This window comes from Schistosoma mansoni, chromosome W, assembly GCF_000237925.1.
Source record: "Schistosoma mansoni strain Puerto Rico chromosome W, complete genome".
Classification (NCBI taxonomy): domain Eukaryota; kingdom Metazoa; phylum Platyhelminthes; class Trematoda; order Strigeidida; family Schistosomatidae; genus Schistosoma; species Schistosoma mansoni.
The window spans coordinates 35,966,991-35,994,216 of NC_031502.1; the positions used below are offsets into that span (position 1 = coordinate 35,966,991).

The window sequence follows — 27,226 nt, forward strand, 5'->3', positions numbered from 1 at the left end:
GCAGCAGCTAAGCTGGTTCTTGGAATAGCGAGGCTTCCGTATGATGTTCGACTGTCTAAACTAGACCTAATCCATAAAGATGAACAGAGGTTATTTGATTACAGATTACTCAGTGATAAATTTACATCTGGTATGACTCCATCCTTTTTGTTTTCTTAGAACAAATTATCTGTCATCTGGTTATCGACTTTCCTATCGTATCATCAATGAATGGAATTCATTACCTTAACATGTGACTGGAGCTCAATCTGTCTACACTTTCAAAAAAGACTAGGTCTTCTGAGATTTTACTATTGTCAGGACGATTACAAGTTAACTAACCTCATATATTTTTCATGCTGAGATTGAAACTAAAATTTATTTTAATATGCTATTGTTTTAAGGTCGTTTGGGACGGCGCAATGTTCAGAAGTTTTTTCCGACGTTTGGGCGTGGCTGTGTCGAGTTTAGCAATGAGTTCTGTCGTGCCAGTAGAACGTGGGACTTCCCACTCTACATCTTATAGGATTTTCCTCAGTGAGTTTCTTACGTACATTAAGACGTACTCAACGAAATTTTTTTTCGAAGTACGCAGTACCATAGTATTTCGATGTAAAGAAATTATGGCTATTAAATTCTCACCGAAATTATTGTCAACGTTTATTTTTCACTGACTTCGGTTGGAATATGTTTACTCACATTCACTAACACTGACTACCGACGTCTAGTGACGCTGAGTGACCACACCACTACCTACTGTCCATACTGGTATTTGTCGATTTCCTCGTAGTAGACCATTTGAAACGTATACTAGGACTAAGATACTTTCAGGCCATAACTTTCTTCTGGAAAAAACTAAGCTTGGCACGTGAACGTCATGAAGCTAAGGATTGATCTGACTATCATTTGAGAATAATAGTGAAATGTTAAAAAGCAGGTTTTTTCGTAGCTTTGCTATCGAAGACAGTAAACTCGCAAAAACTGAAATGCATCTTTCTGGCCAGAAACTTCTGATTATGAGTATATGATTCCTAAAACCTTGAAGAGTTATCGTGCAGTAGCGAAATTGTGGTCTTTATTCAGTTGATCAAATCGAGGTTCGATGCATAAAGCTGAACAAAAGCTTTTTAAAGGTAATCTCATGCAGAGAGTCATTAAACAGACAGGGTTAGTATTTTCCATACAATATAATTCATTTTGAAAAGTAGCCAAACTATCCTTGTCCTCAAAATAATCCATCTAGTTTGGCGAGGAATGTAAATGAAAACTTTGGTAGGATTTTCATTGGCTTTCACTTTCTGTGCTATATTTGATAATATATAAGGTCACTGATTGTAGCACATTCAATTTATCATAATGCATCGTATTGACCTCCTTTTGATTTCCAACAGTTGTGAGTTACTAGTTATTTTGCACACATAAATAATGTAGTCACTGAATAACTAGGTTTTTGATAGCCAAACGTTCTAAACGTTGGTAACATGCATTAGCACAGCATAAGTAAATGTGTTGTTGTTTATTGGTCCTTATGCAGCACAAATGAACAGAAGTGTATGGTAGTATAAAATGGTTATAGATGCTAAACAGTCATGATTTTGGTGATTTATTAACTCATCAACCATTTTCCACTATGGAGTTTTAGTCTGGTAGTTAAAAGCTTAGCTACTATCATCAATACTAAATAGGGTTTTGATTTTTACTGATCACTCACATGGGAAGATTAGAATTACATTATATAATGTTTTTCCCTTCTCTAGCTCATGGCGAGTCTCCTATTTCATGTTTTCATGATGTCCCATTGTTAACGGATACAAATAACTATTACAATATGATAGTTGAGATACCTCGCTGGACAAATGCAAAAATGGAAATTTGCAAAGAAGAACTTATGAATCCTATCAAACAAGATGTTAAAAATAATAAACTGCGCTATGTAAATAATGTATTTCCACATAAAGGTTATATCTGGAATTATGGTGCCCTACCTCAAACATGGGAAGATCCAAACCATGTAGATGAAAATACTAAAGCTAAAGGAGATAACGATCCTATTGATGTGTGTGAAATAGGTTCGAAAATATGGCCTCCTGGATCAATAATACCTGTCAAAGTATTAGGCATATTGGCAATGATAGATGAAGGTTAGTTTATCATCGTTCCTCTTGACTTGCATCACTAAAAGTTTCCTTTTACTGTTTATAAAAACTTAAGTTCTTAAACCGTCTAAGTAAGTTTCAGCACAGAGGGATTATTTTCGCACTCGTACTACATGAGCTTCCCCTCCTTTACTGGTACCATTTTTTCTTACTGTTTTCAAATCTTTCGCTTAACAACCCTGGTATAAAAAACAAATATTCTGGTCTTTTAAAACTACATTAAAAACTAACATTAAAGCTTATAACAATAAGCCCCCAAATGCCCTGGTACGGCCGAGAGTGGGGAGAGTCTGCTCTCCCTCTCGAAATGCTCTCATATGGCCACGCGAATATATAGCCTCTGCCAGGGAAGTCCTACTCACTGCCTTCTCGTGGCGGGGGTGTTGTTCACAAGAATGAGAGGACGAAAAGCGAATGTCCGGAGCTTTAACCGGGTTGGTGGACAAGGCTAGTCCACCTAGGGGAGTTGGAAAACCCTGATTCCAAACCAATGGTGCACATGGGCTCCAGGATCCTGAAGGAACGAATGGCGTATGAACCAACTGTTGGTCACCGGCTACCATGGGACTGCATCTCCTTACGATGCTCCACTGCCTTGTGGAATAGACCTTTAGGTCAAAGGCTCCGGGTGTGGTCCCCTAAGAAAACCACCTGCTTCAGTCTGGGCACCTGAGCAGTATCACAGCCCTCACAAAAATCGAATGAGATTTGTGCGGCGCATATTTATCTGGTGCTTCCTTGTACCAATATTTATGTGTTTAAATAAAATAAAAATATAACAATAAATTAAACTGCATGATATTTCACTGATGAAAGCGCACTGCTCGGATCACAATTACACTTACAGAAATATCCAAATATGTAATGATTTTTCTCATTTATTTCAATAAACATTGTTACAAGAAGTCACCAAATTTATATACATCACACTTCTTCATTCGATTTATGTGAGTCCTGGAATGTTAATTTAGGTCACTTATATGAAGTAATTTGTGACCTAAACTAACATGTGTAACATTAGTGTAGCATTGTACCTGTTTGAAGCTTAAACGACAATTTTCAAACTGACGTTTAGACGTAGTAATAACAGCGGATCTGAAAATAAAGTACAAGTGTGGTCAGATTCCAACAATGCTCGCATCTACGTTTGTCAAGTTGAGTAGAAAGCTTATTTATTTATTTGAACAAATAAATATTGGTACAAAGGGGCACCGAATACATGTGCGCCACACAAGACATTTAATTTATGTCTGGGCCATGGTACTGCCCGAGTGCCCAGACCGAAGCAGTTGGTTTTCTTAGGGGGTCACACCCTCAGCCTTTGACCTAAAGATCTGATCCACAAGGCAGTAGAGCATTATAAGGAGATGCATTCCCATGGTAGCCGGTGACCAACAATCGGTTCATACGCCATTTGTTCCTTCAGGATACTGGAGCCCATTTGCACCATTGGTTTGGAATCAGGGTTTTCCAACTCCCCTAGGTGAACTTTCCGTGTCCACCAACCCGGTTAAATCGCCAGATATTCGCTTTTCGTCCTCTCAATTTCGTAAACAACAGGAATGCCGCTAGAAGGCAGTGAGTAGGACTTCCCTGGCAGAGGCTGTATACGCGTGGCCATGTGAGAGCAGAAAGCTAGGTATCCACAAAAACAGCATTGTTTACTCGCACTTCATCGTGCTTCGGTGCAGTTCTATTTAGAAGAAAGGTAAGCTTGTTAAAGATTTGCGACTTGAGTATATTCAAACGTAGTCTATAGACAATTGAGGTATTGTTTTTTATAACTAATACAGTCACATCTATGAAATTATCGCCACACTGAAACAAATCTCTAACTTTCCATAAGTATGTAATTGCTACCATTAATTTATCTGAATGTTAACACCTCTTAGTGACCTAACTTTTCTATTTGCAGGTGAAACTGACTGGAAAGTTATAGTTATAAATGCAGCTGATCCAATGGCTGATAAACTAAATGGTTAGTACAAATTGACCTAAAATTTTATTTTATAAAAGACATTCATGATGTGGATACTCATATGCCGGGACTTCTGAAGGTTAGTTTTCATGTAGTTTTTTTCTGTAAATAATTCATTATGACTTGGCCACAAACATGAATAGTTTCACACTCCAAGTACTGTCATAATAAGTAGAAAATCGAATGTTATCTGAAAGGTTGATTTAATTGAATGTTTTTGACTCTGAATATCGTAGCCTGCCGTGCTATATAAATTTTAGTCATGATTGTTTGTGTTATCTTAGCCCATAAGGATAACCTGTTTATTGGTTAGCTGGACCATTTTTTAATATTTTAGTAGCATGATCTTCACCATTTATCACTTGTTTTCCGCGGTAATTTGTTAAGTCCACATTTTTCTGTTTCTCTTGTAGGCTACACGAGACTGGTTTAAGTACTACAAGGTTCCTACAGGAAAGCCCGAAAATACATTTGCCTTCAATGGAGAGTTCAAGAACAAAGTAAACTTGCCATTGGTCTTCTTATTTTACTACAGTGTTTGTTTACACTATAATTTTCTTTTATAATTCATATCAGTTTGCATGACGGACGTAATCGAAACCACCCGTTGGATTCACTTTTATATCTGTTGTCGGAACTGTTGATAGTAAGCAAGTCACAGGAACCAAGTAAAACTTCATGTACCCAAACTTAAACCATACTTTTTTGTGTTAATATTAGTCACACTACCTGTCTGTTTGCAACGATATAGATATAACCATGCTTGTACATGCGACCCAGCTGTTGAAGGTTGAATTTTTCAGCTAAAAGATCATTTTCACACATCATTTTAACATAAATTCTACTTTTCCCAGACCTCTCTTTCAGAAGACCTTAGAACTTTATTAGAATCAATAAACTACATTCATTTTTGTTAAAATTGATCTGAATAAAACAGCGAAAACACTGATCTTTTTAGTTAAGCTAGGTATTCTTCAAACTGTCCATAAAAATTTACTTAACTTGTCACTTTTTTAGAGTGCCGATTTTGATCACGTAAATAACCGAGTATTATTTCTAGACAGTTATTTTCTTCAGGTAGTAATAAACATTCGGTTATAACTTGTGACCGCCTGGATGCCCTGTTAATGTATAACGTGGTAATACCGCCAATTAGAGTGCAGTGATTTATCGATCGGACCAATGACACACGGAACCCGTACGAGTAGTCTAGGGTACTTGTCGGTCCTGTTTCCTGCCTAGCCCAGCCAGTTAAGTGCAGACACTAATTTCAGCCTCTGCGGTGTGAACCAATCATTCCAAACATTCTGAGTTTATATAACATTCAAACAGACCACATCGTACCATGAAAATAGAAAATAACATTTGTACAATATCCATCCAAAAGTGGCTGTGAATAAGGGAGATAGTAATTGATAGACTGGGTATAACTCAAGAACGGTAAATCATAAAATAGTTCATAGGTCAAAATAAAGCCTATAATAAGAGGGACATGAACATGAATTGCTTAGTTAGTTAACAATTATGCAATAAAAATATATGCACAGTATCGGTTCATAAATAGGTCCCAAAGTTACCATTCATTATCCTTATCGGAGCATAACACGTTTTATGAGAGATGGGTTAAATGGATTCTCCGAAAACCAGACTGCTGAACTTGTCACTACATAAAATTTTAAGCGTTATAAATTTAATAACCATGCAACATATTTTGCAAATCGTATTTTTCAAACAATCTTACATGTATGTGATTTCTCGAAAACATCTGATTCAGCTTAAACATTCATCGGAATAGTTTTTACATGCGTATATTCCAGACCAAAGCTTATGATATTTTCAGGATAAACCATAATATTGTAGTTTTTGTATTTATGTACGATGGGATAATCATTCATCTGGTAATCCTAAGCTTTCGTGATAACGTTGCATAATTAGTTAAGGTAGTTTTAAATTAAAAGGTTCTGATATTCTATATTTGGAAAATGATTCATCACCATTGTTCTATTCTTAATAAAACACTAATACTAACGTCTGATGGCTTTTCTGACAATAAAAATATGAATGAGTATCACGTCAAACATATAATTAACATTTGAATAGCCTGTTCCACCAGGTAGCACGTGTTCAGTGATAGATATCTGTCGATCACTTATAGTAGTTGGATTTTGAATAGCGTATCTAAATTATGTTCCATAGTAAGTGGAAAGATACATTGTTTTTAAACCGCACTACTGTTGAATCTTACATTAATTATTAAGCAGGTTAACTAGATTCTTAGCTTGACTGTTCTAAATAGATGTATGAGATAGCATGACTATAGTTATGAGAATAACAAATTATTACTATATTCGAAAAATTACTGTATTTGTCGAAAGTAGGCTCTTCATTGAAAGTTCAATGAACTACGTTATTGGTTGGTCGTAGACGCAAAAGGACAGACGGTTAACCGACCCTATTTCAAACTTTCAAAAATTGTATTTCTCCTTTCGATGCTTGTTTTTATTAATAAGTGCCCCTTGGATGGTCACTCGTATTAATGCTTGCGCTTTTAATAGTCGCCCTTTTACTGGCACCCTTATTATTGTGAACCTGTTGAGATAATTTGAATCCATGCTATGCTGTTATAAGGATAATAATAATGAAATTAAGTTCTTGCTCATGACCAACTAACCAGAAGCCAATAAACCACAACACATCTTTACTAATTGACAACAGTAAAGTTATTAACATATATTCTAGATTTTTTTATTGTAGAATGAATGATGATAGTAATCTGATTTATTCTTCATGGTTTTGTGAATTTACTGCCTTTCGCTTATTTACCTCATTCTTCTGTTTTATTGCCTCATTCTATATGTTCAAGGAATTCGCCACAAAAATTATCTCCCAAACACATGAACAGTGGCAGAAACTGATATCTACCAAAGTTGAAGCTGGTTCTATCATACGGTTAGTTAATTTGGCTTTATTATCTTGACTTGGACTCAACCAACTTTCTCAAGCTTGATTCCTATAACATTTTGCATTACGATCATAATAAGAGGATGTTACATCTTTTAAAAAACCGGACTCACAATCCCAATCACTATGTATGTTTTTATAATTACAGCAAAAACTACTTTATATTGCTAAAAACTAGTATCTTCTTGTTGATATTATGAACTGCTATTAATTGATCTGTATTAGCATATGTGTATTCTGAGAGGATTGCCACGACATTGTCTTTTCATTAGGTACTGGGTCCTAGTTTTTATAAATATCAACTCTGGGATAAAGATACATTTAGCTGACGAGTCCCCAATAGGACAAAACGGTTGCCTCATACCCCACTGTTAGCCATAATTCAAGTATTTGTAACGTCTAAACTATGGGATGGCTTAAAAATAGTCTCCAGTTATTTTACGGACACTATTATCAATGACAAAAATTTGGGAGTTTATTTTTTAGATGGTTTTGTCTTATAGTTTCTAAATCGCGGAATTTTACATCATAACTCTTAGTTACCTAATGGATTTTTTTACAGAGATCTCAGTCGAGTCTATTAGTTAATAATCCCAACATAACACATAAACTTTGAATGTTTGTATCGCAGACCAGATTTCACATCGCTTCTGTATTTACTTGGAACTGTCCCATTGTGTAAACACAGGCGAATTGAACTTCGAATTTCACATGTTGGTTTCTACCTCACTAAATGTGTAGAGTTATTCTTGCATGGTCACTATCCGATGATCCATACCCTTTAATACCTATTTAGCAAATTAATCTATTTCGAATTCGAAATTGTGCAGATGGTAAACAGCTTTTCCCCATATGATTTTTTACCGTTACATCATTGGACCTTTCTCAGATTACTTATTTCTTCCCATTCGCAAGTTTTTGGACGTACTCAACTTTTGAGATACGTCCAATTAAAGCCTATATTCTTGGTAGATTTGTGCGTAAGTATATGCACGAAAAATAAAATCTCGTCCATTTTCCTAGATAATAGACAATGCTTTCGTGAATTTAATAATTAGAGCAAATGTTACTGTGAAAGGAAGTCCCTACATGGTATCAAAAGAAGATTTTCTCGATGCTTTGCAGAAGCACGACGCTTTTACACGCGGAAGTGAACCAACGGATCAAGCGAGTAAGTTTTTGTAGTTTTTTCCATGAATGCTTGCTTGCTAAATGTTTTTCAAAGGATCTCTTAAGATACACTACAGTACTGTCTAGTTACCTGGATATGTAAGTGTTACTGCTCGGTAGTCACATGATTGTTTGATGCCATTTTCAACCAAGTTTTGGATTTAATTATCGCTGATAGTTAAAACCAAGTATCTTTTATTCATTCATAATCCATTTCATATCTCCAATGATAAAAAAGATTAACAGTGGTATAGCTTTATACATAATTATTGTTCCCTACATAGTTAATGTGTAAATTCACGTAATGTTGTAGTCTTTAGTGAATACTCTTCAATAAATACTGAAGTCTTCACCGACATGAAAGGTTACTAGATAAACTCTAACCATTGTTGCCAATAAGTTTGAGATGAAGCTGGATTACATGCTAGCTGTCGGTATATTGTTAATTGTAGATTAGAATAATCTCCCAACATAGGACCTGGTACAAATGTGTATTAATCCAAGTTACCGTGATTTGTCTCAATACAACTGAAGAACAAACTACTGAAGAAAGCGTAAAGAAATTAATTATACCCAAACTAGTGTAAAATTAAAGACAGAGAAGGTAGTTCAGAAGTGACAAATAAAATCGCAGAATTAAAAATATGGAATTCTACTAATCTTGAAATTCAAAAGAAAATAAAAATGAGTGCATTTGTTGTACTCCAATCGGTTTTGAACCATATAATCTTAAGTCTATATTCCTGATTAATGACTATTTTATGGACCCTGTGTATTTAAAAATAGTCAGTGATTTTATAAACTAATACTTTGTCTTGATCTGGCCCCCCATAGCCCTTCACTAATATTCTAATGCTAGCCGGAATAACACATTAGGGTAGATGGAGACCACGCTAAAATTGTCGAAATATCATAAGATATCTGAATAGTATAAAGATTTGCATTGTAGATATAACTAAAGACAATTCATCGAAAAATATTTCCTTTTCTATGATTTATTAAATTTGTATAGTCTTATAGTTAATTAGTCTATCCAAGTTTATAATAAAATAGATCAGTATTGCATTCTTTAGAGTAGTGACCGAAACTGTTTTCAATTATCAAATAATTACGGATGGAAAATAATCGTTGACTTGAAGAATACTAAGAAACTGTAACTAGAGAGTAATTTCGCGTTATAAATTGTTTGAAATTTCAAGTATGAAACATAGGTTACATAATGATATAACGGTTGATGAAATACTTTTAAAAACGTAGATGGCAGATAACTGTTCATGTCACAAATGTGAAAAGCTGAACAAATAAGTGTAATAACAGTTCATTAGTAATGTTTAAGAAATAGTACAATAATGATAACAGGATTATTAACTATGATAAATAGGGAGGTCAAAGTAGATCTAACTTGTTGCTTTTGTGCATAGAGATTAGATTGTAGTTGGTAGATTTCAAAACCCTCTATGGTACATACGTTTCTGATTTTAATTGCACTTGAACTAGCTCGTTTCACTGTATGAATAACTCTGAAGGAGGATCTTAGTGAAGCATCATGACAATATTTGTGGGATGTTCGGGAATTAAACTATTGGTTGATTCTCGTAATCCGGTTGATAATCATGTGGGGTATTGCTCAGAGGTTCATTTAAAGTTACTTTGATTGTGCTGTCATCATGACTTCCACAAAAGCAAGTGAACTTGTAAATGTATGTTGATGTGGCTCAAGGGCTAAGCTTGACTTTCACATGACTACGAATCAAAGGACAACTAGAATAGACAACGCAAAGTTCAGTGGAATAGAGTCTTTTCAGAGATCTCTGAATCTTTGTCACAGTATTTCGTTTAAATTGAGTGTTCATAAAAAGGATCTTCTTTGGTTCTCTAAATATTCACGTTGTTATTCCGACACTAGATTCTTATCAATGAACCTAAGTAGACATCTGAAGTTAATCAAGTTCTATGTCAACCGGATCACCAGTACCGATTCGTTTAGCTCTCCTAGATAAATAGTGGACCATCTTTCTCTTCTGTTTCAATGTGACCCAACTTTTGACATACTTGTACTGCGTATTCTTGACTGAATTTTTATATATTGATCTACGTATAGCACCATCAGGTTTCTTTTTCAATAGAAAATCCAGGAATTGGATTCTATTGTAAACTTAACTGATTGATGATAGCTATTAAACTATCAACTGTTGATCTATGTATAGCTTTGTCTAACATGACCACAAGAAAGTCAGGTGGAAGTGCTGTGAGTAATGACTCCCATCTCTACGCCATCGGTTTGTCTGTAAAACGAATCACCACATTTAAACTAAACATTGGAAGTCCTTCGAAGTAATTCCTGCAAATAGTATTTTGGAATACTGGTAACAAGGTTGTTGTTTCCAGTATTCATATTTTCTTTTCGAATTTCAAAGTAACTAGTATTCATTGATTTCATTTTACTTACTAGTTTTAGTCATTTGAATAATTTTGCTTTCAATCCCTTACTTTCAAATATAATGATTTTGTACGGGCGTTAATAGTAGTATAAATGAGTTTATTGTATTACTCTCTTAAATTTTAGTTGATCAATGGCATTTTTGCAACCCAAATATTTAATTCTGCTTCAATGGTCGACTATTATAATCATCGTTGTGAACTAATCATGGTCCACTCCACAAAAGATAATTGCAAATCAAAATCTACTCATCTTATAGTATTTAATAAAAAAAAACTCAGCGTATGACTGTTATTTACCTTTTTTGGTTGTAACCCTAAATACTCGTCTGTATAGGTCTATTGATATGTTTTTTTAAAAAATTAGTTCAGTTAAAGTTATACAAATATACACATATGTTTGGGAATGAATTCTTCTTTTTCCCCCTTAAACAATTGAAGTATATAGGCGTAACCTAATTGACTAAATTGAATTTTATTTCTGTAGTTTTTGTGTTTCCCCACTACTCACTTACTATTGTTGTTTAATTTGATTAATATATTGAAGAATGCAAAATTTATCAAGCATTATCTTATTTCAAAATTAATTTTGTAACTTACTTCCCCTGAGATAAAGAATGGGTGTGTAAAAGTTTATATTATAATTTTTCTTCAAATTAATAAGTAATTCATGTAATTTTTGAGTTAACATGACAAAAAAAGTTGAGTTTGTTCGTTTAAGTAAACTGTAAAAGTCGAGGACTAGTTATTATTATCACTAAGACAGAAGAGTAGTTGGTTCAATCAAGAGTTTATTGTATAGAGCAGACCCTATATTTTAATTAATTTGAATACCTAGATGTTAATTTCACTACTTCTAAGAATATTTAGTGTGGATGCGAAAAAAGTTTAAAACAATCTTGAGTAAGCCATAAATCTAGATTATCAACATTCTGGTATTAGTTCGGAGAATTATTCTTTTAATGAAACGGTGCTACTGATTAAGAGAGGCGTTAATCTTGAGGCAAGATAATGAAAAAAAGTCTAAATTATTGATAATGTAGGGCACTATTCAACTGCATTACTATCCAATCCAATTATTATTGCCTACTTTCCTAACTTGTCTGATCTCACTGCATTGGAATAATTAATTTGGTCTAGCCAAACTATGTGTATTCGAATAAACTCAACACATCATTTATCTGACATATTGGGTAACTTTCAAAGTCGGGATTTTTCTCAAATGGAATAAAATAGATACCTTTCAAAAGAAAGTTTTTGGACATATTCTTAACTCAATCTTGTAGTAGTAAACAATTCTCCTGTACACGTTTCGACGGCGCTGTCAATATAGTTTACTCATAAATGTTGTCACCTGTAATAGCAGCTGTTCAATAATTTCATTTTCTATCACTTACATGTACTAATTAGTTTAGCATCTATACATGTTGATGTACACTAATACTCGTTAGGATCGACTGAGAAGTCAAACAATATTAGCTGGAAAATGATAAGAGTTATTAGTTTTCCAAAATTGGACAATAGATTATCCGTTAGCCTGATTGATTCATGGTTTTTTTTCACTCAATTGGTTAACTGTACACTATATGTAAAGCTATTTATCGCCTATATTCTACCCCAACTGATGAAATATAGCTCAATGGAATTTGTGAGTGACTGCTCTTCAAGTTTAAAATCTTAGAAGTTATCCGGTCCGATTTAGTATATCGAAACATTGTTTGGTAGTAATCAAAGTTGAAATGTAAAGTAAATAAATGATGATTGTGTCGTAATTTCTAAGAGGACAAATAATTTGTGGACGAAATATGTAAGGTTGTCAGTCCATCAAATCAGTGATGCAATGGGCTTTATAGTTCCATGAGAAACATCTCCAGATTCATGATTTATTTAAGGGATTGACAATGTCTTAACGTATAAAATTTCGTTCGTTTACTTCCAAAAGAGTTTACATCTACGCTAAACAGCCATTAATATTGAACGTTCTTTTGATCTTTCTAAAGAATGTCCATGAAGACTCCTACATAAGATGTAACTTCATTTTCACACAAGCTCATTATAACATTCCATAAGCAAGTCAGGTCAATAAACTCAGAATTGCTTAAAAATACAACATGAACTAGCAACATGAGTTTTATAGTTATACAATCGATCGATACATTTGGCAAAATATCGTAATACCATTAAGATTAATAGAATTATTTATGTGAGTGGGTGTACCACACTTCATTTACTCATCCATTACTTTTATAGGTTAATGTTATTACAACCAATATTTTTGTCGATAGTTCAGAATTTCTTTATGCTACAATATATGTATACTACAATATGTAGCGAAGAAATCCTTTTCAACGAGTTCATTTTCAATGCTGTTCATTTGTATATGTGTGAAAGGTTATAGGCCAGTCATTAATTATTTATATTTCAGATTTACACTAAACATAAACAATAAAAGACACATTTTCTCACTATTTTTAATAACAATTACACAAAGATACTAACATACAGACTCACATTCTCCACACTTTTTTCACATTTAATCATCTTGACCTTACTGTAAACAAAATAAGCATGACTGAACAAGCCTTTAGTGTGATTTTGTTTTTAATATACCTGATATATTTTTCGATAGTGTTGATTTCGTTTATATTACTACTGAAGAGGTCCAGACTAGACTGATGGACGAAACGTTGGAACCATGTAAATTTCGATTGCCAAAACTATTCAAATGTAATTTTTACATCTAATGTCTTTTGCATACTCGGGTATAGCTTCTACCAAACTATCTGTTCAAAATTTGACGAATTTTCGTACAAAGTAATGTTTGATAACTAAGAAGAATCAACTTATTAATGCCCATCAGCTTCGAAATATTTACTTTTTTGTATATATCTATTATAATAAGACATATTCTGAGCAGAAATTTTTTTTGTGAAATTATTTATTGTCAATCAGTCTAAATTATATCTTGATACGATTAGTTCCTTTGATAAATTTGGATAATGTAATTTTCTGAGACCTTATTATATGACACGTTATTCACTTTTCAGATCAATAGAACACCCTCTTTATTTGACTTTCTGATTTTCTTCAAATTTTCAATGGAATAATTTTGTATCAGGATGAATTCGACAGGTTATAACTATTTTAGAATCCAATGTTAGCATGTATTTACAATGAATACTTGCTTGAATGAATAATTTAGAATACACCTTACAAATGATTGAGATTTATATAATACGCTTACAGTTTAACCGATAAGTAATTATTTTCGCACACTTCAAACATGTCCGTACGTCATACAATATATTCGAAATTAATTAGTTTCAGTAAAATAACATCCCTCTTACTTATAACACCGGATCTAACCTACTGCATACCGATTTCAGGTAGGAATTCTTGAGAAGAAAAGAAATCAAACCATGGAGAGTTTGGCATAAACCAATAATGTTAGCTCTTCAGAAATAAATTACCACAGTAGTCGAAAATATAGCTTAGTTTTATTAGTTGACCAAGGATTTTGTGGTATTTTTATGAACTAATTATTCCTTTGTACTCGCCTGCACACTGATTACGAATTACAAGTATAATACGTTTATTTGTACTCATACACTTTTACCTGCCTTTAATTGCACCATTTCGGGAATTCTTAGTTAGAATATTAATTTGAATACTTCTAATTATTGTAGATTTTCAGTTATCATCCATCTAACTTTATGATTAACAACTCTTAATCCTAGTTCGCTACACATGACAAATATGTTTATTTTATTTATTGAAGAATAATTAGTCTGTTAAGTCTGTTTTACGTTCTTTATTCTTATTTACTTCCCCTCGACTCTTTTTTGTATTGTTTTATACTACTTATTAATATTCAGTAAATAGTCGTATTCCTAGCAATTTCTAAGCTTACCTTGTAACGCAAGTTTGTGTGATATTTACTTATGTTTATAACATGTATTTTATTTATCATTATAACTACTTAGTCTCAATGATTGTAGCAGTTATTCGCAATTTCGTGCATTCTTTTAAGCTTTGTTTAAACGCAACAATTTTCATACTGCTCACTCCTAGTTTGACTTTTACTTGTTGATAAATCGTTTTCAAGTTTAGACCTAGCCAACGGCTGTCATTTTTGCACTACCGAAGCCCTTTTATTTCAGACAAAAGGACACGGTAAACGCCACAGACATTTCACAAGCTGAAGTTCGTAACCAATTTTAGTATATTGTTCAATGAGAAACCGCTATTTTAGACAAATCATTGCTTTGTGAACTTCGATTTTGCGCGTATCGCAACTGAGTGTTTTGAACGCTTCGATAAACTTAACATAGTCATTGAATACTTATCTTGTAATTCACTAAGAGGAGTTCCCGAAACATCATTAGCTATCACTTTGTATCATAATGCACTATATATAGGTCACAAGTGCTTATATTACTGACGGAAACAGCTTGCTAAATGTTCCTGAAATACATTTAACTACATCTTAGTGAATTCAAGCCAACCAGTTCAAATTAAATGACGCCTGACTGGAGATAAATTTCGATTTAAAGATTTGGATTCAGCAAATAGACAAATAAACTAATAAACACTATCGCTCATAAACAACGATTTTAAATTCTCTTGTAGTAAAACGAAATTTCTGAATTCTTGTGGGATTCAATGTTTATCTTAATATTATTGGTTACATGTAATCATCTCTCGTTTTTGATATTTCATGTATCCATATCATACATCTGATAAAGACCAGTTTTGCATATCTATTTTATATTATAATCAGTATATCCAGATAATAAATTTACAGATTTCCTGCTATTATTATTAAGTTTTGTCTTTTGTTTCCCTGATTCATGTGGTATATTATATTGTAGCTGTAAATAATTCCCCAAAATCAATAGCTCATTAAGTGTTCGACATTGGATGCTGACCATGTTGTTTAAGTGGACTTGTTTAACTGAAGGCTTTCGGTCATGCATTCGTACCAGATCACGTTTCAACACGTCGTGGGACACAGCTCCTACGTTGCATTAGCCAGCTTATAGAAAAGGTCCTCGATATATTGGTAACGAATCAAATATATCTTTCCTGCCTCTTCTCGTCTGACTTCTGATTTCTATCTGACTGGGAACGATCGAATATAGAAGGTGCTACTGGTAGCTAGTTGTAAAACTAGAACATCCGTTGCATCATCATTGGTGAGACCGACGTGATCTGGTACACCAAGTCAATATACTGTGAGTCTGTTCCATTTTGGAATATTATTATTGTTATTCTTTATTTGAATTTTATATATTGTGATATACTTTTTTTCGCGAATTTTTTTTTCCGGATATATTTTAATTAGACATTTTTCGTTATCTATATTACTATGACGGAACACTCACCCAAGGTTCTTAAGTTGAAGTCTATTCCCCCTATTTCGATTCAGTTAACGCCATTTTGGCCCGACAATATCGAGTCCTGGTTCTGCTATGCAGAAGCCGATTTTTGCATGCACGGAATCACGGACTCGCGCACACGTTTCCTCGCGGTAGTTAAGGCGTTACCGCGCGAGTTTAACAGGTACGTAACACGTAGTATGTTTACTAGTGATGTTCCCGAACCTTACGAAACGCTTAAACTATCGATTTTAAAACGCAGAGACCTAACTGATCGACAACGGTTAGACCAACTCCTTAACAATATCGACTTACAACATGGTTCTGCGACGGACATGTTGCTTAGAATGAGAGAAGTCATTGGCCAACGAACTTTCGATGATGGCCTATTTAGACAACTTTTCTTGTCTAAACTCCCTCAACAGGTGCAGGCAGTGCTTGTTCCATTTCAAAACAATGCCATAGATGAACTAGCTGCATCTGCCGATCGAATCTTGGAAATCACCAAATTCTCTAAGGCCGAGGTTTTTACTATCAAAGAAAAACCCCAATCGACCTCGACTGACATGGCCGAACTATGTCACACGCTTACAAGATATCTTAGAGTTCGTAATGACCGTAGTCGGTCAAAATCCTCACGTAGGAGCGTTTCACGTAAGAGATCTGTCTCTCGACCACGAGAGACAGACAACCCCGACTGGTGCTGGTATCACAACCAGTACGGTAAATCCTCTAGAAATTGCAGGAAGCCCTGCAATTATCCGACCCCAAAATCGAGTGACACGAAAAACAGTTCGGGAAACTTCCCAGACGGCACGCGTTAACGGCAACCGTAGCCGGCGAACACAGCCGTCTGTTATACGTCACAGATGTGACAACGAAAGTTCGCTACCTCGTCGACACTGGCGCAGAAGTTAGCGTTCTTCCAGCAAATCCCGACGACAGACATCAACAGTCTGTTTTAAGTTTACAGGCGGCAAATGGAAAGCCGATCGCTACTTACGGTAAAAGGTACGTCTACCTTAACGTGGGTTTACGCAAACCCATACACTGGATTTTCGTTGTTGCAGACGTATCTATGCCAATCATTGGTATAGACCTGTTACAACACCACAATCTACTCATCGACACACGCTCACGAAGGTTAATAGACGGAAACACTAAGTTATCCGTTTGCGTAACTCCTTGTTCTGGTTGCAGGTTATCCCCAGTCACGATTAAGCACGCCATAGACCCCTTGTACCAATCAGTACTCGACAAATACCCCGGGATATACCAATCGCAATCGAAATTGCCTTGTGTAACCAGCAATGTTACCCAGCACATCTCGACTACAGGACCACCTGTATTTTCGAAAGCTCGAAGACTCGCTCCCGAGAAGCTTAGGTTAGCTAAAAACGAATTTGACCACATGATGGACCTAGGGATAATTCGACCATCGAATAGTCCATGGTCATCCCCATTGCACATGGTCCCTAAAAAGGACAGCAACAATTGGCGGCCAACTGGTGATTATCGGCGTCTGAATGCTAAAACCATTCCCGATCGTTACCCGCTGCCTCATATTCACGATTTGACAGCTACCTTGAAAGGTACAACTGTCTTTTCGAAAATCGACTTGGTTAAAGCTTATAATCAAATACCGATGGCACCTGACGACGTTCCTAAAACCGCCATCATCACTCCTTTCGGTCTTTACGAATTTCTACGAATGCCTTTTGGTTTAAGAAATGCGGCTCAAACCTTCCAAAGGTTTATCGACGATGTCTTCCGAGGTCTCAACTTCGTACATGCGTATGTTGATGACTGTCTAATAGCAAGTCCGGACAGAGAATCGCATCTCAAGCATCTGGACATTGTTTTCGATTGACTCCAAAGGCATGGCATTACTGTCAACATTCAGAAATGCCAAATCGGGACTAACTCCTTAGACTTCTTAGGACACACTATTGATACCCAAGGCATCCGACCCCTTAGGAGCAAAGTGGCGGCCATTCTGGATTACCCAGAACCGACCACGATCAAGCACTTACGAACTTTTAACGGACTCGTAAGTTTCTATAGACGGTTCATACCTAAATGCGCATCCCTTATGAAACCGTTAACCGATCAGCTTCGTGGAAATGCGAAATCAATTAGTTTAGACGACATAGCCCGTAAAGCATTCTCCACAGTTAAGGAACACATCGCTAAAGCAACCCTGCTTGCTCATCAGGACACTCAAGCGCCCATTAGTATCGCCGTGGACGCATCCGACTCAGCAATCGGAGCAGTCTTACAACAATGGGTTAACAACTCGTGGCAACCTCTAGGATTTTTCTCGAGACGGTTGCTAGACGCGGAATCTAGGTACAGCACGTTCGGTAGGGAACTCCTAGCTATGTATTGTGCTGTACGGCATTTTCAACATTCCATCGAAGGAAGAGAATTCACGCTTTTTACCGATCACAAACCTCTTACCTTCTCTTTAAATTCATCTTCAGACAAGTACTCACCGCGAGAGTCTCGACAACTCGACTACATTTCGCAGTTTACTTCAGACATACAACACATTTCTGGAGCAAACAATGTAGTCGCAGACGCCTTGTCTCGAATTAGCTCCTTGAACAGTTTCCAAGGAATCGACCTTCTTAAACTCGCTCAGCTTCAAAAAGAAGACATTGATCTTCAGCATGAGTTATCCTCGACAACTCTTAAACTAAGTATTAGGCAGATGGGAACAGGTAAGGAAACCTTACTCTGTGACACATCTACAGGTAGGGATCGTCCAATTGTACCAAAACATTATCGCCGCAACGTCTTCAATACGTTGCACAATCTTTCTCATCCAGGTGTTCGTGCAACTGTCAAACTTATAGCCGAACGCTTTTGTTGGCCTGGCATGAATAAAGACGTGAGGGAGTGGGCACGCTCCTGCGTGAGCTGTCAGAAATCTAAGGTGATCAGACACAACAAATGTCCCTTAGGTTCTTTCAAAACCCCTGACGCTCGTTTCGACCACGTCCATCTAGATTTGGTAGGACCCTTACCCGACTCGAACGGATACTCATATCTCCTAACATGCGTAGACCGTTTTACTCGATGGCCAGAAGCAGTACCGATTAAGGACATTACTGCTGAAACAGTGGCTCGCGCTTTCGTCGAACGATGGGTAGCAAATTTCGGCTGCCCTTCCACGATCACTACAGACCGCGGACGCCAGTTCGAATCGGGACTTTTCCGTTGTCTGACCACACTATTAGGAATCACGCGCTTCCGAATGACCGCCTACCACCCACAAGCAAACGGGTTGGTAGAACGTTTTCATCGACAACTAAAAGCCTCATTATCATCTTCAAACGTTTCACAGTGGACAGACGCTCTTCCACTCGTCTTGCTAGGTATCCGCAATGCAGTGAAAGCTGACATTGGATACACGGCATCTCAACTCGTTTACGGAACGACACTCCGACTCCCAGGAGAATTCGTGGATCCTTCAGCTTCTTCATTGAACATGGATCTAAACTCTTACACGAGTAGGCTTACAAACGCTATGCGTTCAGTTAAACCTGCTCACACTCGACCTCAATCAACTGATGTTTTCGTTCAACCCGAATTACGACATAGTACACACGTCTTCGTTCGTCGAGACTCACATCGACGACCCCTCGAATCAGCATACGAAGGACCCTTCGAAGTTCTTCAACGCGAACCTAAGTACTATGTAGTCGATAAGAACGGTACGAACGATAGCATCAGTATCGACCGACTCAAAGCAGCGTACTTAGAAGGAACCCTAGCTACGTCGATTTTCCTTCGGTACAAGCAAACGACACAGCTACTACACTCGTAGTACCCTACACGACAACCGACACAAAACTTGATACTTCGCCAACGACAATAGATAAACCTAAAACAACGCGTTCTGGAAGACGAGTAAGATTTCCAGAACATCTTAACGAATGTTGCACGTAGGACATAAGCTTTATCTTGAATTACACTTTCATAGTTTATTATAAATTTTTTTAAATATGCTCATTTTTTTTTATTTATATAAAAAAACAAAAAAAACAAAACATTTTTATTTTTTTTGAGCGTGTATATATATATTTTTATATATATATAAAAAAAAAAGAAAACCATTTTTTTCCGATCGCTTTTACGCTGTTTGTAAGTGTATTAGTTTATTCATTTTTTTTCCCCGCTCATCTTGTTTCCCTACGCAAGTACGAGTGTATTTTTGACATGCACTCACACGTTCTATTTTTCCTCTTTTCCAGGACGGCTGGAAAAGAACGACGAAGTTTCGCAAGAAACCGGAATTTTTCATTGTACTATATTTCTTTATTGCTATGTTGTACATTTTGGTCCCATAGTTTAAGGAAAGACGACCAGACGCTGCTAAACGAAGCAAGCTATCAGAAGAGTGTTTACCAACGACAAACTCGTTGGGTTTAAACTTCTGGCTGGTCACGTCTTAGGGGCATCACTACCTTACTAGGGGGGGAGTGATCTGTAGCTGTAAATAATTCCCCAAAATCAATAGCTCATTAAGTGTTCGACATTGGATGCTGACCATGTTGTTTAAGTGGACTTGTTTAACTGAAGGCTTTCGGTCATGCATTCGTACCAGATCACGTTTCAACACGTCGTGGGACACAGCTCCTACGTTGCATTAGCCAGCTTATAGAAAAGGTCCTCGATATATTGGTAACGAATCAAATATATCTTTCCTGCCTCTTCTCGTCTGACTTCTGATTTCTATCTGACTGGGAACGATCGAATATAGAAGGTGCTACTGGTAGCTAGTTGTAAAACTAGAACATCCGTTGCATCGTCAATATTATTAGTTTCTCATTACCGATATTAGTTTCTGCTTCGTAACTGGACACAGGACAGGAGACTTTTTATTACAGAAAGGTGTTGAAATGATCAAAAGCACCTTCATCAAATTCATCTATTTCATCATGTATCAACCAAGAATGATGATCAATAAACTCAAATGAAGACTTAGCACTCAATTTAATCGAATTGCAAATTAATAAATTAAATAGTGTATAAATAACAGGTAATTTATATCATTCACCGTTTGATGCTAATCTCTTAGAATGAGGTAATGAATTGACTTCCTAAAACATGTGTATTTAGCTAGATTTTGCCAATATTAGCAAAAAATAATCATTCTACATAAAGCTACTAAGAATAAAGATGCTAGGTTTTGTGACTTTTCTAATTTGTTTTGTCACAGCTTGTCATGCTACCCGATTCCATAAGCTCACGCTGACAAAGTGTAGTGAATAAGAAAACAAGTGGGGACAATCGAATGTATTTAGGCCCAAAATTACAGAATATCTCAGTAAAATCTAAGAACCATATAGTACATAAATTCAATTGGTATTGTTTGGTTGAATCTTCCCTTTGATGTTTAGGACTGCAATTGATCAGTCTCTTGTTGTACTTATTCCGGTGTCTTGTACAGCAGTTTTATATTCAAAAGTTGACGAGGTCTCTTGGAGACTAAAAGCATATGTAGTCAAATTAACACCAGGCCACGTTTGCTAACGTTGGCTTAACACTGTCCCACGTTTCCCTATTTCTTGAACGGTACTGACAATAAATCTTAAAACCATGTAGTGATTCCGAATCATCGTCATGTAAACCACTCACCCAGTATTCCTCAAGTAGTGGTAAAATCACAGTCACGATGTGCGTACATCATAATTTTTGTAACCCTGAATTTCTTACCAAAATTAACTCAGGTCTGAGGTCTTGTCCCGAATACCGCCCATTAAAACCTTAGATATGTTAACATGAGTGTTTATCCATACCTTGCAACGTTGGGGAAATTTTGTAGTCTTCCCCGAAGTCGAGGGAAGATTCGGGAAAAAATCCAAAACCAGTGAACACAATCGCCGAAGCACGTATTTGTCGCGTCAGGAATTGTTCAAGCTTATTAGGCAAAATCACAACAGTGTAAGATTGTGGAGTTTTTTGAGTTTTAATTAAGATCATCAGCCGATCAATGTTAAATCACCACTGAAAACTTGAAAGCACTAGATGGCCATGGATTGGTTGAAATTAGGCATGAACACCGATGAATGTCGGATGAGTGACCTAGAGACCGAGGACTCTGGGTTTGAATTTCGCATTCGGGATCGGTGAGTCGCATGCAAGGATGAACCGCTTGTCTGTCCCGCATAATATCGTTAACATACGTGGCTTAAAACTGTTCGCCAGTTGTACGATAAATAATCTGTTATATCGTAATAAAGATATAAGTACGGGTAACTTCCGAGACCTATTAATGGGCAATTATTCTGTATATATTCTTATTGTTTACCTATTGAGTAACTTGATTGTGTATATCCATATTTATCTTATTATAAGATTCATTTTGACCTACAGATTATTATTATACGAATTACTGTCCGTAAATTATATACAGTTTATTGATTATTGTCACTCGCGTTTACAGCCACATCTGGCTTGATCTTGTACAAATATTATTTTCCATTTTATGGTGTGATGCAGTCTTTCTGTCTGGTATATAAACCAAGTATGTTTGAAATAAATGATTGGCATAACAGGAGCTGTTATTGGTGTTTTGGACTTAACTGGAAGGACTAGGCGGACAGACGACCAATAAGGACGCTAGGCTGCTCATAATGGTCGAACGTCATTGGTTTGATACAGGACCAACATTGGAAAGGTCGTATTTCAATTGGTGAATAAATCATGTGATAAAAAGCCGGACATAAGATCACAAAAAATTGGCGATGTCTTTTAAATTCATAACATAAGCTATTTTTATACAACAATATATGAACTCCGAGTGGCAGTTTAATTAATTAATCATAATTTTAAATCCACTATGAGTACGGTCAATTGCACCCTAACTATCCCTGAACAAATAAATCATTGTTTGAATAATAAGAAGTTTGAGTTCAAAAGAGCGTATGAGGATGGAGTTGTACCTTCAATTCCTAGCTGTTGCAAGAAACTTATAATTTCCCACATTTCGAAAATGTCTAAACAATTTTCACAAAACTATGAATGAGGAAAATTGATATATTGTTACGGAGTTAAGAAAGCACATAATATTGATTCGCCGAAACTTCTGTAAGTTTATATTCGTTCATGTATGTGGGCCTCTAACTAAAACTATCGCACAGGCCTTTAAGCATTATGGAGAAGCGATGAGTGTAGAAGCTTATTTCCTCTATATCTGACTTCAATTAAAAAAACTCCATTGACTGAGTATTTACGCAAACCAAAACTCCTAGTAGAACTATAAATTTACGTGAGATTATTTAAAAGCCACAACACCAGCTGTAGGGGTAACGTATTTTTAATAGTTGATAAAATCCTCAAACAATGCAGAAAACAGACACGAAGGGAATTGAGTGCTAGAGTGTTTAGAGAGTGAAGCGGAACGAGCCGTAGAAGGAATGTGAACCAACCCACTTTAATCAAGCATGACTCAATATTTATAGTCAGATCAAAAATAAGTTACAGACACATGATGAATATTATAAATAATTATCACACGTATGATTATATAAAAAGGCAGTCTGAATTAATAAGCCAATAAGTGACAGGGTCCAAATATGGCTTGAGGATGATGAATCGATTGGTCTGTCTAGAAGCTCGAATTGTTTATATGGGCTTAACATAGAATGAGCCACTAAAAACACCTCGTAGAAAATGTGAGTAATTGTGAAATAAGACCATGTTAACTATCCGCACGCGAGTAAGACTGGATGTTTGTCATCAGTTAGCTTTTATATTGGAAAAAGAGTTAGCTCGCAATTTTTTGTATGTGCTCTTCCGTCAAAGATTCGAGGCTCCATCTATTTTTTCCTTCTTAGCGGTATGTGACTCGCAACATCCCTTGTTTCATCTTCACTTCTGCAGGTAATTTCGTGTAGTGAGTCTGAAATAGTTTTCCTTCGCTAGAAAAATTATTAGGACTCAAACACAGAGGATATACATTAACTGTTTAATTCTGATACGACAAATAGGAGTAAGTTCACGAGATACTCGTGTTACAACATATATGTACATTTTCAGAAATAGTTCCATCGCGAACTATCTCACCTCCTGATGGAATACATGTAACGTTTATTACATGGCATCGGTAATTATCTACAACACTATGAATAGAAACTTCCTATTTAATGTGTAGATGCTGGATATCTAATCACGTTTTGTGCGAGCATTACACTTATTTTAGCTTAATTATTAAATGAAACAAACTTCACGAGATTGCCAAGAGTCCGGTGAAAAACTAAACAAAAGAATAGTTATCGAATACAACGAACATATATGTAAAGCTGGACAAAAATATGCTAGTGTATGTTCTTCTTGTTTTCATAACTGATCTTCACTTTGTGATTCTTTGTATTATAGAGGTCGATGTTCATGAGTTTAATAGTTGATTGTGAAATCATAAATTACAATAACAAAGCAGCTACCTCAATTTATTTCTGATTATGTTAGACGATCGCGACAAGTCTGTGATAGCCAGTTACATTTCATGCTTCGTTTCACTTCTTCCAAGCGTTAATGTCAACTCACTTTTTTTAACCTTAAATTTTTAACTTTAAAAAATCAAACATTTCAATGAGTATTTTGAGTTTCTTCATAATAGTACGCATTTCTGTCACTGACTATCCTTTGATAATATCGGCAATATAAATACTGAAACTCCATACTAAAGGTAATAATGCTCAAATGTTTGCTTGGTCCCTGGTGAAAATCCCACATAACTGAAACATTTGCAAATGGGTCTGATCTACTTTCCGACATATGATTCAGTGACTTATATATCTAACCAGAGAAGGTGGAATTAACAGCTCAGTACAAAATATTATCACTTGAAGTCGATATTTAACAATTGAAACCCTAAATAAAGCTAATATCTTCACTGTTCATTTATTTCTAATATAAAGGTAGAATAAGATGGTGAAAATCAGCTGAAATTAAAATAACGAACGCAAAAACAGCACTACGCGTTTCAAGAACTAATATAGTCGACTGAACTTCTATCCGTACTACTGAAGACTGACTACTTTTAAATGCGACATTATTGTTACGTTAACCATTATTTTAACAGTATCCTATTTTGTGAAGTATTCATCATGTTTTATCCCATAATTTGTGCTGCAGTGCAGTTAATGGCTCAAGTTAATCCACCACTCAACGACATTACTCCAAATACAAGGTACTTGCCGAGGTATTACGACAGAGTTCCTTGATTATCCGATTATCCGCATTTTCAAGCATGTCTGCTCGAATTTCTATGACAGTAATACTGTCATTGCTTTATGTGTCTAGTTACCAAACCATACAGTGTAGAGTTCACTATTTTGCCTATGTTGACACTAATGAAGCCGCTTATTTATTACGCACACACAACTCACTCCATCTGGTTTATTTAACTCATCCTTCGTCTAACCGTAAACTTCCTTAAAACGAATACTAGTTAATGTTGTTACTACCATTTTCAAAACAACCAGTGATTATTACTATATATTGTGTTGCAATTCAACCAGTAATGGTTTAGATTCCCAATCACCAGTCAAAATGGCTAGTCAAAATACTCTATGTAACAAAAATTTGTTTCCAACCTTTTTATAACTGTAGCAATAGGGACAAGCAGGCTGCTTGTGTGTTGGTAAAGAGGTTTCAACTACCGGTGGGTACTGAAACTAGTTGTGCTAAGACTTCTAAATTGCTTCTATTTGTGGGACGAGATACAAGTGAAACCCATCTTAATACTCATCTGCTTGGATTATTGTTTCTGTGACACCTGTTTTCTAGCAGTCATTCGGCTTACATGACCAAGTGAACCAATGACATGCTCAAAGCTAATTAATAAGGCTATTATACGGACCATTTCTATGAAAACAGTTGGGTTTCTCCCAGTATTATGAACCCTCGCTATGTTCACACTTGCAATAGTATATGATTAGAAGTTTGCACCATAAAAATCCCCATTTAACCAAGTCGCCTTCTTTTAAAGGCCACCTTATTTACAGGCTGCATTCAAGTATTATGTCACACATACAGGCTACTTCGTCATAAACAAAAATCCTATTGAGTCGCAGCATCGTTCACGGTCTAATATACTACAGACCATAAAGTAGATTTCCCGTCACAGCTCTCTGTTTTTGCTTACCTATGAAGATTTTCATTGCTCAGTATTCAGAAATTACGCTTCTAGACAGGTCCGTACTTTACTAAGGCTATCAATTAGTGATCCCGCTCATACGAGTGGACCAATGAAATTAGAAAAGATAATTAGGGTTTATAATGTATATACTTGTTCAAGTGACGATAACTAATAATATGTACTTGAAATTGATTACCTAGTAGCGAACAGTGTTGTTTATCCCTCAGTAAACTAGAACGATCCATGTACGATCCCTCATCTAGACTTGCAGTAGATGATGGGCAAACACACATATTAATCGTCAAAATTTTGGTATTTTCTTAATGTGAAACCATAAATTGAATTGATTGTTACTAAAAACAGAAACCTTCAGATACTGTTTGCGAGAAACGGTGTAACAATGAAATCCATACTTTGAGATTGTCGAAACTCGAAATCTATAATACCATTGGATACCATTGGACGATCATCATCAGCTGCATGTCTGTTTTCGAAATACGTGAGGCTGATAATGTTAAGCAGCATTCTTTGATGTCTACAGGGGGAGAATATGTAAGATGACAATTACTTTCTTCGGAACTGCATCAGTTTGCATTTAATTAGTAGTTGATGAGCATCAATTTCCATTCTCACGATAAACCATATTTGGGATTTGTTAAGCCCCTAGATGTAATAACCTAGTGAAAAGTTCAACAACACTCAGAAGTGAGTTCGAAAAAGTGTCTTCATTGCTTTGATGTTTAGCTAACCTGCTCAACGCAAAAATAGGGATTTAAAAGGCTCGACGATTGAGAGAAAAAATGCTTAACTGCCAGTGATTATTGTAAAATGATAATTTAAGGCATTTCATTAAAATATCTTTGCGCCAGACCTTTCAGTCCTACCAACAGCACGGAAATAAGACTCCTTAAAACACCTCTAAAACACTTTATACATACTGAAAAAATCCCAAGCCTTGCTTTCCATCCTTGCTCTTTTTACATACAAAACTATTTGGCCAATTTTTTCCAAA

General features: G+C 35.8%; 1 protein-coding gene across 1 annotated transcript; it reads left to right on the top strand.

Moving 5' to 3' along the window:
* Window positions 1-335: 335 nt before the first annotated feature.
* Window positions 336-10,845, top strand: Smp_210890 (putative inorganic pyrophosphatase; the record flags this gene model as incomplete). The annotated part of the gene is made up of 8 exons (XM_018789524.1): window positions 336-516; window positions 1,737-2,120; window positions 4,051-4,113; window positions 4,152-4,192; window positions 4,527-4,613; window positions 6,977-7,062; window positions 8,133-8,245; window positions 10,811-10,845. 8 exons carry the CDS (start codon window positions 336-338, stop codon window positions 10,843-10,845), a joined length of 990 nt encoding a protein of 329 aa, XP_018654959.1.
* Window positions 10,846-27,226: the final 16,381 nt, after the last annotated feature.